The sequence below is a fragment of the Patagioenas fasciata genome, chromosome 2 (genome assembly GCF_037038585.1).
Source record: "Patagioenas fasciata isolate bPatFas1 chromosome 2, bPatFas1.hap1, whole genome shotgun sequence".
Lineage (NCBI taxonomy): Eukaryota > Metazoa > Chordata > Aves > Columbiformes > Columbidae > Patagioenas > Patagioenas fasciata.
Window position 1 is genome coordinate 122,125,557 of NC_092521.1, and position 18,456 is coordinate 122,144,012.

General features: G+C 38.8%; 1 protein-coding gene across 3 annotated transcripts in view; it reads left to right on the forward strand.

The window, feature by feature from the left end:
* LARS2 (leucyl-tRNA synthetase 2, mitochondrial) overlaps positions 1-18,456 on the forward strand; it is an 86,881-nt gene that overhangs the window by 47,559 nt on the left and 20,866 nt on the right. For all 3 annotated transcript variants that reach the window (XM_065831813.2, XM_071804867.1, XM_071804868.1), the window contains 6 exons: positions 1,199-1,314; positions 2,282-2,565; positions 5,803-5,901; positions 8,732-8,869; positions 16,456-16,559; positions 17,625-17,807. In XM_065831813.2, coding sequence (XP_065687885.1) covers positions 1,199-1,314; positions 2,282-2,565; positions 5,803-5,901; positions 8,732-8,869; positions 16,456-16,559; positions 17,625-17,807 — 924 coding nt within the window. The remainder of the gene's footprint in view (positions 1-1,198; positions 1,315-2,281; positions 2,566-5,802; positions 5,902-8,731; positions 8,870-16,455; positions 16,560-17,624; positions 17,808-18,456) is intronic.

An 18,456-nucleotide genomic window follows, 5' to 3' on the forward strand; every position in this document is an offset into this window, starting at 1 on the left:
ACACGGTTGTAAAACTGGTTTTGAGTAAAGTAGTTTGCATGTTAATAATTCCAATGTGCTGAGGAATATTTTGAGTGGTTTTGTCTGTAGTTTTCACCAACCTGATGTCAGCATTGGCTTGTTGAAATAACTTTCATTGCCTTTGATAGAGGCAGTTGTGCAAGATTGCTCAAAATATTAAGTATGACTGAAAGGAAAAAATACGCAGAAAGGTTTATCTCCCTGTAGAAATAGTAAATCCATTAGTATCTCAGTGTTATTTCAGAATACATCTGATAACAAAGTTAAAAAAATCTCTTAACTCACCCTGGAAGGCAGTTTTCCAACACAGAACAACATATCTTTCAAAATACATGCAGCAAAATCAGAGGGAAGATGTCATAATCTCTCAATATGAATAAGAAATATTTTAAAATACTGTGTCCTACTATGTTGCTAGTAAATTGCTATAATAAAAAGAAGTCTATATGTGGCTTAGGAGCGGAACTTGTATTAAAGATGTATGAATGACCCAAATAATAAGATGCAAAGGGAAAGAAAACACCAGGGCCCTTAAATACTATGACTTCTATGACTGATTTGAACAGCAGTAGGAAGTGCTCTCAGTAGCTATATTCTGAATAGAAAAATGGTGTTATTTGAGTTGCTCTCCTGAGATTATAAACAAATCGTGGCATTCCTAATAATAAGTTAAAGGGGTGGTAATGTTAGAGACTGTTTTGTTGTGGTCCATTTCAATAAACTATAAAATTAGATATTAAATTTAGTGTTGAAATGAGAGGACTATTTCAGTTGTTTAGTATTTCTTTCTCATATTAGCAAATAGAATTTAAATCCTTATTATTAAAATATATTATATTTAGGTAATATAATGTAATTGAAATTTTTATCCAAATTTTATAGCTTTACTTTTAGGCTGTTTTTGAACCATCTGATTTTCTACATTTTCTGAGGTAGTACATTGATAAACATTTGGATTACAGAGAAATCAAGAAAATGTGTTTGCAATTATTGCTGCTTGAATTTCACTACTTAGAGAACATGAAACCATTTTTATTGTTCTTAAGTTTTTAAGCTCCTTTGGGCAAATATAAGTCATTATAATGAGGGTAGCATAGAAATAAAATGTTTTATCTTGAAACTGATGACTGATAGCCATGTTAGTCAATCCCTGACATTTTTTTGTCTCATCCCCTAGGAATACCTAGTACAAGTGCAGAAGATGCTGCGGTAGCAAAGGATCTGGGCATTTCTTTTACTGAAGTCATTGAGACACTGCCAAATGGTTTGGAGAAAGTCATTAATTCTGGGGAGGTGGGTATACAAGTATGGAGTTCTTTCCAACTTATGATAACAATGCAAACTAAATCTCTTCTCTCAAGAGTGCCAAATACTTTGTTAGATTAAAGGGATTTATTTTTATTTTAAATCAATCTGGGCTTATGCTTCCAAATTTCTAGGAATGATTTAATGATGAAATATGTTGGCTCTTCTGTAGCAATAAAATGAGTTTTTTCCTTTTGTACATGAGAGGAAGCTACAGTATTGATCTGGGTTTTCTAATCGAAACTTTATCATTAAACTCGTATTAAAAGTTGATTCGTATTTTATCATCTCAATAAATTTTTACGATAAATATTAATGTATTAGTCCTTTTTCCACATATTTACTGAAAGGTGGTGTAAACATTTATGGTAACATAACTGCTTGAAGTGACATAGAATCTTATATTTAAATAAAATATTTATTGTGTTACAGCTCTTGAAAAAAATGCATTTCATAGCAGACAAAAAGCTCATATTCTGTTGCATGGCAGGTAGGGTCTAAGTGGTTAAGATGTGTGTGAAAACAAGAATAGAAAAACCTCAAATGCACGCAGGAGAAGGGAAGCTGGTTTACCATCCGTATTTCCTCAGTCTCTACCTTCTGTTGATGATATTCTGGAAATTTAAGCATGTAGCAGTTGATTAAAACATCAGCAGTAAATGCGAATATCTGCCAATCAAGGCTGAAGGGATCTACAGTGCTCTTTCTCAGCCTTGTTCTGTTCAACCCATCAAAAAAATGACCCTTTGAGTAAGAGGGTTTAAATGAATCCAGCAACTGGTAGGTGAATAGTCTCTTGGATTGAAGGATGTTAAGCAGCGGGAAGGGGAAAATTAATATGAGGCGCATAAACTTTGACTCTCAGAAATTGCATTTATGACTTTTTTGTCCTTGCATTTTCACTGATGGCAAATACACATTTTTCTTTCTTCTTCTTTCTGTTTTTTTTAATCAGATCACAGGCATGACTCGTCAGGAGGCTTTAAAAGCTATTACCCAGCAGGCGAAAAATAAAGGAATAGGTGGAGACCTAACGAGTGACAAATTAAGAGACTGGTTAATATCTCGACAGCGGTACTGGGGAACACCTATTCCTGTCATTCACTGCCAGACATGTGGCACTGTCCCTGTACCTTATGAAGACTTGCCTGTGGTGTTGCCAGACGTGACCACCTTCACGGGAAAGGGAGCTTCCCCTCTGGAAAGTGCTCCAGAATGGGTGAACTGTCCCTGTCCCAGGTGAGCCAATGGTGCATTTACTGCAGTCTGGGAGAGATCGCTTCGTATGTGCCTTTTTCTTGTGCTCTTTCCATGAGTGTTGACAACTGACCACTCTGAGATGGGATGCTACTCTAGAATGATGCTTAGTCTAACACAGCACAGTTGTTTTTTTTTTCTTACATACTCTGTAAAACTCCGTTATTTTTGCAGCACCACATGCACTGATATTTCTTTATAAACAAGCTGAAGCAAAGCTCACTGTTTTTAAGTTGGGGGAAAGAAAAAGGGAGAAGAGAATGATTTCTCTCTGCCCTCCATTTCTTACCAGTATTTCTCACTTCATTTATTACAAGAATTTTCATTATCTTTCACCAGCAGAGCTCATATAAAGCTTATAATGATCATTGAATTATTTCCTTTTGTTAAGGAAACTAACATAATTTCATTTTCTTAGTAACAATCCAACAATAAAGCATTTCCTCAGCTATATAATTCTTTCTCATGAAGAATCACTTTCACTGTGTATTAGAGGTGACAGCATGTAATTTAGGTTGAAAGAGACAGTAAGTATATGCATCTTGTCAGTGTCATAATCTTTATTTTTGTAGTCCAGCTGTTTAAGAAGGAAAACAGCCTAAATTGAGTGTTATGTCATGAAAATCAGTTGTCTAATCTTGAGGGCTGCTGAGATACTCTGTACACTGGAGTTTGCATACAGGTTCTGCAGAAGAACTGATAGAACATGAGGTATCCCAGAGAGGTGTTTAATCAGCAGTACAGTGCAATGCTACTGCTAACAGACTGACCAAATGGGAAGGGGAATCAGACATATAAATGACATTAGGGCTCTCATTGATAATTCAGCAGTTCTAGTATCTCACTGTATTTTAACATTTGCAGGATAGAATATCAGTGTGGTTTTAATTTCTAATTAGGTAGCTCATGCACAGCAGTTCTGTGGTTCTCATATATTTTGACCTTTGTTGATAACATGCATTTTATGTGAAATGCACATTTACTTCCATGTTTCTGCTAAGAAAATTTCTGCTCAGATGTGCCTGTTTAAATCGCATACAGTTAGTGTATTTTAAAGTGTAACACTTGCAGGCAAGCCTTACTAACACAATCCGCAGGTTTAGTAAAAGCCCTAGAAAGGCCTTGGTCTACAAATCCTAATTTCAAGTGAGAAATTTTTCTGGAGTTACTGTAAGTAACTGGGGTCTGCAATCCTGGCTTCCTCCTGACCTTAATTCAAAAATGATTTTGTTGTTTATCAGGCAACAAGGTACTTTTGATGTATAAAAATCCTTATGGCTTCTAGATAGTTTTTGTGGCTCCCCTACTTAGAAGTTAATCAAGGACATTTCTTTAGTCAGAAACAAAGGCATACAGGATTAGTTTCTTAGCTTAAAATGTGGTAATTTGATGAAATTAATTTTTTTTTTTTTTTTTTTAAATTCACACCTTTATTTGGCTTAATTCTCACCTATTTGACAGCTATCTTCAGTACTGCTCATCCATATGTCTGCTACAGTTTCAAATCCTTTGAGCTCTTGCCTTTGTGTGTGTAGTGCTTGGTTTTCCTTGCTCTGAGAAATTACGTAATCCCTTCCATTAATCCATCTCTACAGTAATAGTTTTTTTTTTTTTTCATTAGTTGCATTTAAATCTAGAATTAATAAGGAAAGCAAGATGGAAAGATACAGAAGTCTGTGAGTATTTGAGTGACAATAATGTAGGCAATCATAATTGGGAGGAGACGCCCAAGTTATTCATCATTACACAAGTCCAGGTAATTGTGTTAGTTGTCTCAAGGTCATCTAATGAGATAACAGTGTTGTGCCTGTTGTATAAATTTTGAATTATGCTCATGCCATCTGTGTCTTAGTGATCCATGTCCATTTAGAATACAAGCAACATCAGAGGCATGAAGCAGGTATAATTATGGTTCAATGACTGTAAAGTATTCTTGATTTTGACTGAAAAACCATTCTCTTTCAATATAATACAGTATTAGTTTACATTGGCCAAGTACAATTTAATAAAATGGTTACTCTATATTGAAAAGCAGTTACTCTACATTAAAAAAAGCACTTAGAAGTAAAATTTCTTTGCTACATTATTCCTGCTGAAAGAAAAACTTGCTGGCGTAGAAGGACCTGGGGCAGAGACAGAGAAAAGGAAAATGTTAATTGGTGGCACTCTCCTGAACTTGCCTCAGCAAGCCAAGCCAAAGTATCAGGCAGACAGGCAGATACATGTTGCAGCTCAGTTATCAAGCCTGATCACAGAGTAAATATGCAGTTGGAAAACATTAAATAGCCAGTGCCCATTTATTACGTATATTTATTACACATATACATACATTTAAATGTAGATACCTTTATAAATTTCATACATTTGCTACATAGAGCCAGTGGTATTTGTGTGCAAGTTTGTTACAGGTTGCAAAGTTTTATTTATACTAGAATAATCCCATTGTTTTAACACTAATAGTTTTAAGAAGGATCGTTTACAACAAGTGGAAATTTATGAAATGTGATTATTGGCTCCTGCAAACATATAATTTATATCCAGGGAGAAACTAGCAGAAAGTAACCTGAGTTTCTAAAATTTGTTTAAAAACTGTTTCTTAGGTCTACCAATGTAACTACTGGCAAAAACTGGTTTGCAGTAATCACAAATTAAAATTGCGCTACAAGATCTACAAGAGATTTGTTACATCTCAGTAAAAACTGAAATTGAACTAAGTTGTTTGTTAATGGAGATGATAAATGGAATCCACAAACACCTTTTTGTACAGACACTCAGAGAGGCAGCGACCTGCTCCGTCTGCTGAATGTTTATAAGATGATATGTCCGCTGGTACCTAATGAGTGTGATATATTTTGAGTTCCCATTAACAATATTGCAAAGTACACTTGTCTGTGCTTCATTTCTTTTAAAATGGCAATTCTAAAAAATTCCAGGAATTATGGAGAGGGCTGTCTGGTGCAGTACCATCTTCCACTGTTGCTGGATGCTATAGCTGTTCAGGCTTCTTTCTCATTTTCATTTTGTTTGGTTTGGGCAGGAGGGGGAAGGAGAGTGGGCCTTGTTACTTCCGTTGGGCTTCTTCTGAACATACCACTCTTCAGACTGTCCAGACCCGTTAAGTTTTCAGTCTAAATGTCTTCACGGCCACTCTGTACCTACATGGTTGTTTTCTTCCAACCTTGTCACTTCTCTAAAAATAGCTTTTCTCCTCTTCCTCAGGTGTAAGGCAGCAGCACGGCGGGAAATTGATACCATGGATACATTTGTCGATTCTGCTTGGTACTACCTGAGGTACACTGACCCTCACAACACGGACAGGTGAGGGCTGCGGGTGCAGGGCCATCAGGTGGGACAGCCCCCTTGACAGAATCAAAGGGAAGGAAGAAAGAGGAAAGAACCCAAACACTCTTGTTCTCGCTTCTAGCTGCCTTTTGCGGAGGCTGTGTAAACCCCTGGGCTGCCCTGATTTTGTCCCCATGCTCTGATGTGAGCACAGCACAAGATAGACTAGGAATTGCTCTAAAATTGTGGCATTTCGTTGCGCCCATGCCAGGAGTTCTACAAGAGCAGAGTGTGTAGACAAAACTGTGTAAGCAGGCAAGGAACAGAAGTTTGCATGAAAGGGCATTACGAGACAGGGCACAGAGGAAATATTCAGCTGAGGGGGCTGAAGATAGTCCTTAGTCGAAGATGCCATCAAGAATGGCAGCCTACTACAGAATCCTAGAATCATTTTGGTTGAAAGAGACACTCAGGATCATTGAGTCCAACTGTAACCTAACTCTAGCACTAAACCATGTCCCTAAGAACTTTGTCTATACGCTTTTTAAACACCTCCAGGGATGGTGACTCCACCACTTCCCTGAGCAGCCTGTTCCACTGCTACCATGACTCTCTGAGATGGTGATAAGTTGCATGGAGTGTACCCTCCCTGACAATACGCTGAGTATTTCAGTGTGTGGACAGGCAGTGCTTTTCCACTGATAAGAAGAGGAATAGTCTGGTGTAACATCCACAGCCAAAACCAGCACCTTCATTTCTCTCTTTTGGAATTCCTGTAACTCTTGCTGTTTCCTCATCCACAGACCTGAAGTGAAGTGACATCTCAGCAAGCTCCTGCTGTGTTGGCACTTCAACTGTATGCATAATTAATGAAAGGAGATTTTTCATGTGCTGTGTATTAGTGGCTGCAGCATGGAGAGTGTGGGAAGACAGATGTAGTTATTTAGTTGTTTTTCTGCTTCATAGCCTGCCTGTAGTACTGCTGCTGATAGCCCTGGTTTTTCTAAAGAGGAATTAGTGGAACAGCTCCACTATGTAGTTTGAGGAAGACAGAAAGAGTTGCATTTTTTAGATATTGATACCAACATGTAGGGCTGTTTGGGGATTTGATGGAACACCTCTGCTGTGAGGACAGGCTGAGGGGGTTGGGGTTGTTCAGCTGGAGAAGAGAAGGCTCCAGGGAGACCCTATTGCAGCCTTTCAGTACTTAAAAGGGGCCTGTAAGAAAGATGGGGACAGACTTTTCAGCATGGCCTGTTACAACAGGACAAGGGGTAGTGGTTTTAAACTAAAAGAGGGGAGATTCAGCCTAGAAATGAGGAAGACATTTTTTACAATGAGGGTGGTGAAACCCTGGCCTGGGTTGCCCGGATAGGTGGTAGATGCCCCACCCCTGGAGACATTCAAGGCCAGGCTGGATGGGGCTCTGAGCAACCTGATCTAGTGGAAGATGTCCCTGCTCATGGCACGGGGACTGGACTAGTTGAGCTTTGAAGGTCCCTTCCAATCCAAACTGTTCTTTGATTCTATTACTTATTTGTTGTCCAGAGCAGTGTGTGGGTACATCCTACATACCATGTGATCTAGTATAGCTGGGCAAATTAAACTTTTTTTATATATTGGCAGCACCAGTTGAACTAGAGAAATATCTTCTGTGAACACTTTTATTTCACATTAATTTTAATAATTTTCTAGTGATACTGTGGATTTATTATTAATATGATTAAATTATTCCTCTCCAGTGACAGTTTAAAATATTTTTTGTGCATGGACGAGAGGGACTTTTCTAGAAGATGAAGGTGAAATAAGTCCGATGTAACATCCGGCTGTCAAAGTAACAGCTTACTGTATCTAAGCCTGTTTTATATCGAAATACCATTTTTATGGTCTCCTGGACTAGATCACTACCTCCGTTTGATTTATTTATTTGGGTTTTTTTAACGAAGCTGCATATACATGAACCCTTTATTTTTACAAGTTGTATTTCACAGGTCTTGAATCTGAGAGAAATACTCTGTTTGGAACCCTGTGAACAAGTTAGTTTTGCTTTGTTCCTCTGAAGACAAGAATCCCAGATACACTATTTGCTTCTGGGCTCATCTGTGAGGGAAAAAAAGTGTTGTTATAACAAAAGTTACTGATGGAATAATTGAACAAGATGTCAAAACAAGTAAATTTCTTAGAACCGGGCCGTAAAGCTTACATTAAAGAAGAATATACATATAAATGGTATTTTGAAGGCAGGAGACATAATATTTAATGAAGCAATAAGCAATGCTAGTAAACCATGCAGGTGACCTCCAACAACATAGTAAATATGCTGTAAATTACTGTAGATCCATAGTGCATACTTCAGTTGGAGTATGATGAACCATCTGACTCTTCAAAATGTTTTGCAACCTTATAGTTAACTGCTTCATTGCCCCCTAATGGCAACAATGCAAACCTATGTTTAAAAAAAAAAATCTGGTTTTGAGTGGGCATGTCTTGTTTTTTTCACTGTAATATATTTCTATGTAAAACTTGATAAACACTAAAAAAATTAAAGGGTAGCCACAGGGTATTTATGAAAAAAATCATTTCAAGAGCAAGCAAATGTTTTCATCATTTTCTCACCTTATTTGCTTCCCTAAAATATGTTAAAATAATACTTTTGTGCATCTGCTTTTCAGAGGCAATTGGTTTTTTTCTATAATTTAATAAGCATGTAACTTCTTAAAATTAGATCTGATAGCATAATAAAAGTTTTATTACACATGTATAGCTCTCATTAAATAATACTGTCTAGTCAAGTATGTTGAGCTACTTTAGTAGAGCTGATCTTTCTTTTCCACACTGTATTTTTTCTATAATTGTATTTTTTCAGGCCCTTTAATAGTGACTTAGCAGATTACTGGATGCCTGTGGATTTGTACATCGGAGGAAAGGAGCACGCAGTTATGCACTTATTCTATGCAAGGTTTTTCAACCATTTTTGCCGTGACTTAAAGATGATAAAACACAAGTAAGCCTCATATTTCTATAAAAATCTATCATATTTCATTTGACTAGCAAGAGTGTCAGTGGGCATTGTTATGATGATAGAACATTACATTGAATAAGCCTGAATTTTCCTGCTTGTCAGTCCTGGCTAATTACTTGGTTTCTCAGTTGCATTTTCTGTGTGCACACATACATGGCATTTTTATTACATGACTATTAGCTGGCTCAGAGCAAGTGATAAAATGTTGCTCTAGATTTTCAGCTTGCAAAAGCTTGCATAAACTAGTAACTTCAGGCATTCTCAGTGGTGCTATTATTTCAAATTAGGTAACTTTGTGCACAGTAATACCACTAATTTCAGTGGAACCATGCATACGTGGAAAAATGAGCACTTCTGTAATTCACTGCACTATTGGAGCTGAGCAGTGCAAAATAGTTTTTGGTAAGCAAAAGCAATGTATGTGTCAGCTGATAATTTATTTTGTATTTAATGACTTTTATATAAATTACTTTTAACTACTCTTGTCGATGATGGTGCTATAGCCTAATTCATTATCCTCTGTTTTGGTTAGAGGTAAACTTTAAGGCAGGAAGATGAGTCATCTGGTGTTCTGTTCTTCATCCTGTCAGGTTCACAGCTTGACGTCCCCATTACCACTGAAATTCTGCCCTCTTTTTGACCTAAAATGCCATCTCAAGAATGCCTTAACAGGGAGAATGCTAGTGTCAGAATAGTGAAATACTGTCCCATGCCCTGTCCAGTTCTCCCATCAGCAGAGATGTTTGAATATATTGAGTCAGAATGGATGATCCCATGAGAACAACTGCTCAGTGATTTCTCAGCTGGCAACTTGTATGCATTCATTCTTTACTAGTATCCACTCTAAAAACTTGATGGAAAGAGGAACGTACATATACCTGGCACTGAACTCTCTTGAATGAAGCAGTTTTCCTACAAAAATAAAACTTAAGTAGCTGTATGCCAGAAAAGGATGCACTAGTTAGTGGAGACAGCAGAATATTTCCCAGACTTACTTCATAATAATTTGATGAAAACAGGAGATGTGTTTTCATCATTCATTCTTGCCTGCAAAACAGTTCGTAGTGAAAACTGTATTTGGGATTTTGGATGTGGATGATTTGTGTACCTGCGTTTCACCCTGTTGTCTCCAGCTTGCACAACTACAGCAGGAAGGCTGTTCCTGTTCCAAGGCAGTGGACCTCTCAAAGCAGATAATTTCTGTTATAGGCACTATTCCTTTAAGCAGAGCATTTCAGAGCTTTTCCTTGCTAGCAATTTCAGGCTTATGGGTTCTACAAAAGACTTCACAGTCCTAATGTTTCAGCCACCTAGTGGAGCTATAACACACGGCAGCAAAATGTTCTTTTGCTAGTCAAATTCTTTCACCTCCTAAAACAACATTAACTGTGGTGGCTGAAATATTGTCACTGTAAACTGAGACCACAAGGAAGGGGAGGTTTGCTTGCAAAGTAAGTGGTTCACTCCGGTGTGCAAGAAAATTATGAGGTATCGGAAGAGGCCAGCTTGGCTAAAAAGGGACCTCCTGAGCGAGATCAAGCACTAAAAAAATGTATGGAAATGAGAAGTGAGGATGGGCTACCCCTGGAAGAATGTGAAAGCATTAACTGGGTAGGCAGCGTGCAATTAGAGAAGGCCATAGTTCATCTACAATTGAAACCGGTGAAGAATGTGAAGGCATTAAGAAGGACTTCTGCAGATACACTGACAGGAACATCAAGGCAAGTGTTGGCCTGGTGCAAAATCAAAGAGCCTAGTAGTAAAGGATGGTCTTTGCTTTGGCCTTTACTGTCAAGGTTTGTGCTTAGTATGAGAGTTTGAGGGAGAGAGGCACTACCCACTTTAGAGTAGGATTTAGTTAGGGGTCACATAAGTAATCCGGACACATATAGGTCCATGGGACCAAATGGAATGTATCCAAGGGAGCTGAAGGAGCTGGCTTTCTGAAGGAGCTGGCTTTTACCATTGTGAGACTGTTGTCAAGTGTTTTTGAAAGCTCATGCTTATCATGGAATGTCCCTGTTGAGTGGAGAAAGGCAGACAAAAACCTCATCTTCAAGAACAGACAAGCATGCCTAGTTGCAGTCTGCTACAGGAGGATCATAGAGCAGACAGAACCAGACTCTTCTCAGAGGTGTACAGAGAAAAGAAAAGATAACAAGTCACAGGTTGCAGCAAGGTCCAACTGGATAGAAGGAAAATAATTTTGACAGTGAAGGTGGTCAGACTGGAACAGTTTGAACAGAGAAACTGTAGGATCTCCATCATTGGGTATTTTCAAAACTCAGCTGGATGAGACCCTGAGCAACCTGAAGTTAGGTTTTCTGTGAGAAACAGGTTGGACCAAATGACTTCCAAAGGTCCCTTCCAGCCTATGTTATTTTAAGAGTCCGTGATTCTGTACCTGTATGAATTTGACGTGTTTTTTTCCTACTCTGCTGTAACAGAGCAGTGATACCAAAGTGCTGTGCCTAGATTGGTCTACGTATGGTAAATTGCAGAAAAAAACCTCCTAGCTTCAATGAAAAAAATGCTCAAGAAGCACTTGACTATGTCTAGTGACAATAGGAAAGAAAATTTCTTTCTGTACAAGTAATTTGCGAGACTGTGGAGAATTCCTTTGAGACCATATACAATCTCAAGAACTGTTACACATGTGAAGATATGTTGCAGCATTGCCCCTAAGATCTGCTGTATGTACTGCTTATATGTGTGCTCAGAACACGAGATGACTGTAACAAATTCATCATTATGCACAAAATTGTTTGCTTGCTTTAGCTGTACGCACTTGAAGCATTCGGCGCTTTTAAGTCATGAAGTTAAATTAGGATTTTGTTTTGATATGGAAATCTCAACTCCTTTATAAATATGATCATGTGTTTAACATATGTTTTAGCATTGGTCAGAAGCCACTTTTGCTCAGTCTTCTCTTAGGACAGCTCAAGCGCTGGTCTGAGAGATCTGAAGAGAGCGATTAGAAACAACAAGCTTATTGTTAGGAAGTTTAAAGTCTTGGTGTTGAAGCCCACAGCTTTGAGGGAAAACATTAAAATGTTAAAAAACACTGCCCTCTTGTGCATTTTCAGTCTTTCTCTAGGTGCTCAGCTCTTGTTCACAGATTAAATTAGTAAAATTCTGCTACATCTCAGTTAATGAGAGCTGCCACCATTTAAAGTGTTATCTAGTATCGTGACAAATTTTTATTATTATCCTATTAATCTGTAGGTATTTTTCATTTTAATTGGTTTTCTTCAGGGAAATTTTCATTGTTTGGCTCCTATCCTCTGACTTTCAAATCCATGGAAATATTTTCTGATAGTCTTCAATTCTGTACTAATGGCTATTAATATAGTCAGGAAGGTGAAACTGAAGGTTTAACATTTCATAGTTTGGCTTTTCAAAGCAATCTCTTCAAATATGATGTACATTATTACAATAGAATTATTATAGATCATTCATTTACAAATGTCACAAATGGTAAAGGTGTGAATATAGTTTAAATATCCCCTGATGATGGGGCATGATCTTTTATATTTTTAATGATCGAACTGGAGATGTTGGGAAGTGTTGCTCATTTCCTTAGTAATAACAAGGCAGAATAAATAGCACTCTCTGGGTATTGGTACATGTGACAACAGATTAAGCCCAAATTGATGTAATTTTCTTTTAGAAATCTGGTCTGTAAAGTGTATTGGTTCTGGGATTAATTCACAAGCCTGTCAGCCTTCCCAGCTGTGACCACCTCTGGGAGAGGGGCCAGGTAGGCAGCTGGGGCCAGCAGCCTCCTCATCGGTTCCAGCCTGATCCACCATGGTGAGCATGTGCTGACACACTCGCTTACACCTGCTCAACTGGATTATTGCAAGTACAAGTTACACAGAATTTGGCTTTTCCTTAGATTTTAGTAATTGGTTCTGCCTGATGAATAATTGGAAATGGAATCTAGCACATTCTCCCCAGAGGATTATAAAGCAATAAAAAAGTTTATTGTTGCCATTAAGTCAGCAGATTTGGCTCTGACAGAGAAGGCACTGTTTTCAGGTAGCTACATTACAGAATAAAAGAAGATAAGTGTGTGACAGAAATAACTTATCCTGTAAAGGCAGGATGTTAGACCTTCTCTGCATTCATTAGGGACTTTGTCAATAGTGTTGATTGTAAGTAAAAGCACTCAGCTATTGGCTGTGTAAAATCTGAACGTTCGATATTGTTTGATCGTTTTTCTTCCTAAAATGATGAGTTCCCACATCCCCCAGTCAGTTCTGTCTTTCTACAGGATTGCCAGCTTGTTGCAGGTAGGTCTGACCGCAGGTTTCACAAGCACCTGAACTCAGGTGGCAGTGACTGACCAAGGTCTTGTCTTGGCCCCGGAGCACACTGTCGGGTGCTCTCAGCCTCTCAAGAAGTGTGGGATGCAAATACAAGCAGTGAGCTCCCTTGCCAGAGCCATTCTTTTCTGACTCTGCTCTTTGTCACTGTGGCAGGCTTCACAGAGTCCTTCCAAGCAGGTCGTTTGTAATTGGATTGAAAGTCCTACTCACTGTGTGTGGAGGAGAACAAGTAGCCTGAGGACTTGGCAGTGAGCAGGAGTTCCTGATCTGTCAGTCACGCTTGCCCCTCCATCCATTGCATGCTTCTATATAGAGAAATTGTTCAGTTGTAGAAATGAACCTATATATGAACATTACTGAAAGGAGAAAGATGGATTACACGCTGATCCTTCTGGGAGGTGTCAAGCCGACTTAACAGGTGGGGTCCCATCTGACGTACATGTTCAAAAGCTGCAACAACTCATGCCACGGTGCCCATACTCCGGCGTGGGCACAAACCAATTTCACAGACAGGTGAAGGCACATCCTGTTCCACCACTGTTACAATCTGAAGTGTAATCAAATGTTCAGAGAACTCAAGCCACCTCTTCATTTTCTGTGCCAGAAATGTCCATTTGAACACAGCTTCACTTCAGGTGTTCACAGTGGTGTTGCTCAGGAGGCATTTATGACACCAGACCATGACTGGTACTGCAATATTTAGATCAGAATCACATCACACCTGATGTGCTGCCGTGTCTTGGCAGTTCCCTTCTGCAGCCAAGGAACACGTCACTTTCTGCAAAGAGGAAGGTTTTTAGGTGTTTGGTTTTATCAATGTAAATTAAAGTGTAACTCTGAGTGTAACCATGAGATGGAGCCACCACAACACTGGCAAAATCTCTGTGCACTGCAGGAGAAATACCGTACCGGGCTCGATCTGTTTCTGAGCCCTGTGTTAGATGGGCTCTGGCTTGCTCATTTTGGGCATGTCTCCATTCTCCCGCGGTCTACCACTAGTAACACGTGGGGGTTTTTTTTACCTCATACTTGGTAATGTATTTTGTATTCCATTTTTGTAGCCTCTGTCAGCATAAACAAAAATAGGAAATGCTTATTCCTGCATTCAGCTTTTACTAACTTGGCATATGATCTGCACTTACTCTTTGTCATTAGAAACAAGTCTTCCTTGGAAAGTCACTTCTAGTGGAGAGCCCTATCTGATTTGGATTTTCTGGCTACTTCATTAGCTTTATTTTACATAGCAGCAAGTGTAGCTATTTTAATAATGGTGTGAGACCTTAAAGAGACTGAAATACGCAGTGACAGGGGGAAAAATATTTTTCTTTTTCCTTTGTGCAATAACTTCAGTTTGTATAAAAAACTTATCCTGAACAGTTATCTCTTGAAGCATTTTTCCACCATTTGTTGATGACAGAATTACAAGGGTTTTGTTCCTGATTTCAATCTTCTAATTCACTTGCGTATTTTGAGATAATTATTGCCTATTTTTAAAATACTTTTTCTTGCTTGTACTGTCTAAATTTGACTTCAGTTCTTACCTCCTTAAGTTCCTTTGATTTATTTCTAAGCAACAGGATTTTTCGGACAGCCTGTGAAATATTTTCTAGGAAATATTTATAGAGATGCTTGAATTGCTACTCTTACTTAATAACATTGATAAAACCAGGTGGCATGGCAGAGATTAGTGCTGCCTGGTGACTGAATGATACACCACTATGTGCTGGTACTTACACAACATTTAGAAGTATACAAAATATGTAAGGAAGGAAACTCATGTTGAAACATGAATATGTTGAAGATAAAGTATGAAGCCTGTCACATGGCATTTCAAATCAAGAGATAAATTGTCATATAATTTATATTTCCTAATAACGTAAAATACTAAATTAACTCCTTAAAAGTGAGTAGTGTTTTAAATTATGACTTTTTTGTACATGTGAAGTAAAATGTGGAAGTCTGGTTTTACTCTTTCTTCTTTAGATGGTTTTATTTCAACTTTTTGAAAAAATATGTAAGTAGGAGGAATGCATCCCTTTTACACAAGTTGGTTTGGTAGATGTGTGGGGCTTCATTAGATGGAAGCGGAGGGGATTCGGATTACTTGATATCGAGCACACATGTGGGCATTAGGAGACACAAGTCAATAGTAACCAGTGCTCATTAGCACATCCTCCAATATGATGGTCACCAATGTCTTTGTGTTGGAGGATCCCAGGACAGGACTCTCTAGACCGTGTGTGTCGGCTGGGCCAGCCTCCACACCTCCTCCTAGGCCTCTACTCTTCTTAGGGTTGCTGGTAGAACTGCCTTGCTTTCCTGGCCTATTGAGTGGGAGCCAAAACATCTAGAGATTAACTTTGTTGCTGTCTTTTTGTCAGAGAAAACAGTGACAAACGTCTGACTTGATGAATTAGAAATGCAAGGTCATTAAAGGAGATGGCCACAATAATGTATCTGTCAACCAGAGCAGTGTTTACTGAGCACTTTCTTCTTGCTGAGTGCACTACTACCCTTAGCTTCTGTGCTTTTAAGGCTCTCCTTAGGTCTATCATTCACACATTTGATGGGATGTTACTCTTCCTGATGTGAATTTTGCCAGAAAAGTGAAGTTTTAATGTTCAAGATGCTAAAAAAGTGATCCACAGACATATGAACTTTCCAGCATTGCCATTTTTCTAGTGTACTTTTTTCTTATAGCTAGGTCTTCATGACTAGTTCTGCGAAGGCACAAGGCATGCAAGTGCTTATGTTAGAGAAACTGTCTTCTCTGTTTATAGAAAGAAACATGCAGCAAGATTTTGATTCGTTCAAAATACTGTGCTCCTCAGAGAGAAGCTAGTGCTAAGTATTTGTAAGACAGTGAGGCCAGGTACTTGAATGCTTTTATGCATAGAGATTTAGCTTGAATTTAGTGAAATTGCACTGTTGGCCAAGTAATTTTGGTGTGTAATCCATTTGCCGATTTGAAAAGTGATGTTAGAATAACTCAGTACTAAGTCAGGATGCACGAAGGTGTGCAGAATACAAATAAATACTTACACTTGCCAGCCAGGCACCGTCAATAAATGCACAAAGTACTCTTTCTAAGGTGACAACTATTTATATATAGTCAACTTGAAATTCTTGCTTTATTAAATAATTGCGCCTGATTGGCTCGACACCTGAGACTTATCATAAAATATGCTTTTGACAGCTCTTTTCAACAGGCAAGTTTCTTTTTTCTTCCCTCCCTAGGGAGCCTTTCCATAAACTCTTGGTTCAAGGTCTTATCAAGAATCAGACGTTCAGACTAACAACAACAGGCCAGTGTTTGAAGAGAGAGGAGGTTGATCTCACTGGTAAGAGAGACTGCATGGGAAAATCAGCATAGGTACATCCAGAAATTCAGAGATTGCTTTGCTGTACAAGGCTCGGTGCTGGGAAAATTTGGAAGAGAAAATGAATCCTTGTAATATTTAAACTGGAGAGCAACTTCTGTGAGTTTTGGATTCATATGCACTGCTGAGTGCATAGAGACCCTACTAATCCAGCAGTTTTTAATTGCATCCAAACACAGAAAAAGTGCCATGGTATTATTTTAGTTCCAGTATAGTCCAAAAGATCAGAGGTCAGTTTTGTTGAGACACTGCTCAGCCGCTTGCTGAATGGTGCCAGTAGCCCCAGCAAACAGATAACCTACAAAAACACTGTGGCAAAGCTAACACAGATGTTGCTGTCTTCAGTAGATATTGGGAATGTAAAATGCGTATACAAAAAAAGTGCTGTTTCTCAAGTTCTGTCCAATGCCTTCGCTGTATAAGCTGAAGCAGCAAGTCCGGGCTTGGGGACCTGCAACAACAAGAGTGGTTTGATCGTATTTGCCTCCCTTAAGCACTAGCCTCATGCAACCTTGTTTATTCACTGTCCTCCTGGTTAAAAAAACAAACCAAAACAAAAAAAACCCCTACCTCCTTATGTTTACCTTCTTGTCAGGATAACTTATTGCAATTGAAACCTATAAATCTGATGTTTGTAAAAGCTAAGTGCAGGTCAGAATTGTACCAAAGCAGTACACCTATCTAGGAGGCTTTAAATGTCATGGTTAGAACAGTGCTTAAAACTCAGGGGCTGTCAAGGCAGCACACAGGATGAGTGCCAGATACAGCTTCCAAATGGTAGAAGGACCCTTTCTGTCACAACATAATGAAAGCATTTGGATATTACTTGTGTTAAAAAATTAAAGCAGGAAAAACTTGGGAGGGAAGAGGGTGTTTACAATAGGTGTTTTTCCTCTATAAGCTGTTTGGAAACCAAAAAACATCACTATAAATAGTTGTTTCTTCTTGTGCTTAGGCAACAAAATTAATTGCTGTTACAAATGAGCAAAATTTGTTTTAATATTTTGCATATGTCTTAATATTTAGGAACTGAGCCAGTTCACCTGAAAACTGGTGAGAAGCTCCAAGTTGCTTGGGAAAAAATGAGCAAATCTAAGCACAATGGAATAGACCCTGAAGAATTAGTGAAAGAATATGGCATTGACACCCTACGTCTTTACATTCTGTTTGCTGCTCCTCCAGAACAGGATATTTTGTGGGATATTAAAAGTAAGTCAGATTGTTTCTTGTTTGTTTTTCTAGTGTGTTATAAACAAAAAAGTAGTACCATGTCTAGATGATCTACATGCTTCTGATATGAACAGGGGATGGAAAGTTTGGGGAGAGCATTGTACTCCAAGTCCCACCCATGAGAGTTCATGAGGATCAGGTTGTATTTTACTGTTCCCAGATACACAAGAAGTCTTTCATCTAGTGCAATCAGACAGATAATCCACTTATATTACAGTCACATGTCTTTTACTTCTCCCTGTTTAGTAGTAGCTGTGATGGTCTTTTCAAGTGCAGTTCCTGGAGCAAAACTGGAATCTCTTGCCAGCTGGGGTGCCTTAGGAGATGCTGATACTGTGCAGTGTGGTGTGATATAGTCTAGTAGAAACACAGCACGCTGGAAGAGAGAGCTAAAGTCATATCAGTGCCACACCTCAAGCCGTACCTGCATGAGTGGCTCTGCACCGCAGCACGTGGAGGAGCTGGCTGTGAGCAGCAGTAGCCTGGGGCCTTTCTATAGTGTGGTCCCCGGGTCACAGAAACACTCTCTTAGAGTAGCCATGGAGCAAGGCAGATGCCTGAAGGGTCAGGGTGCACAGCTTTATAACATCCCCATCCCAAACTAAGCTGTGTCAAAAGACAGTACTAA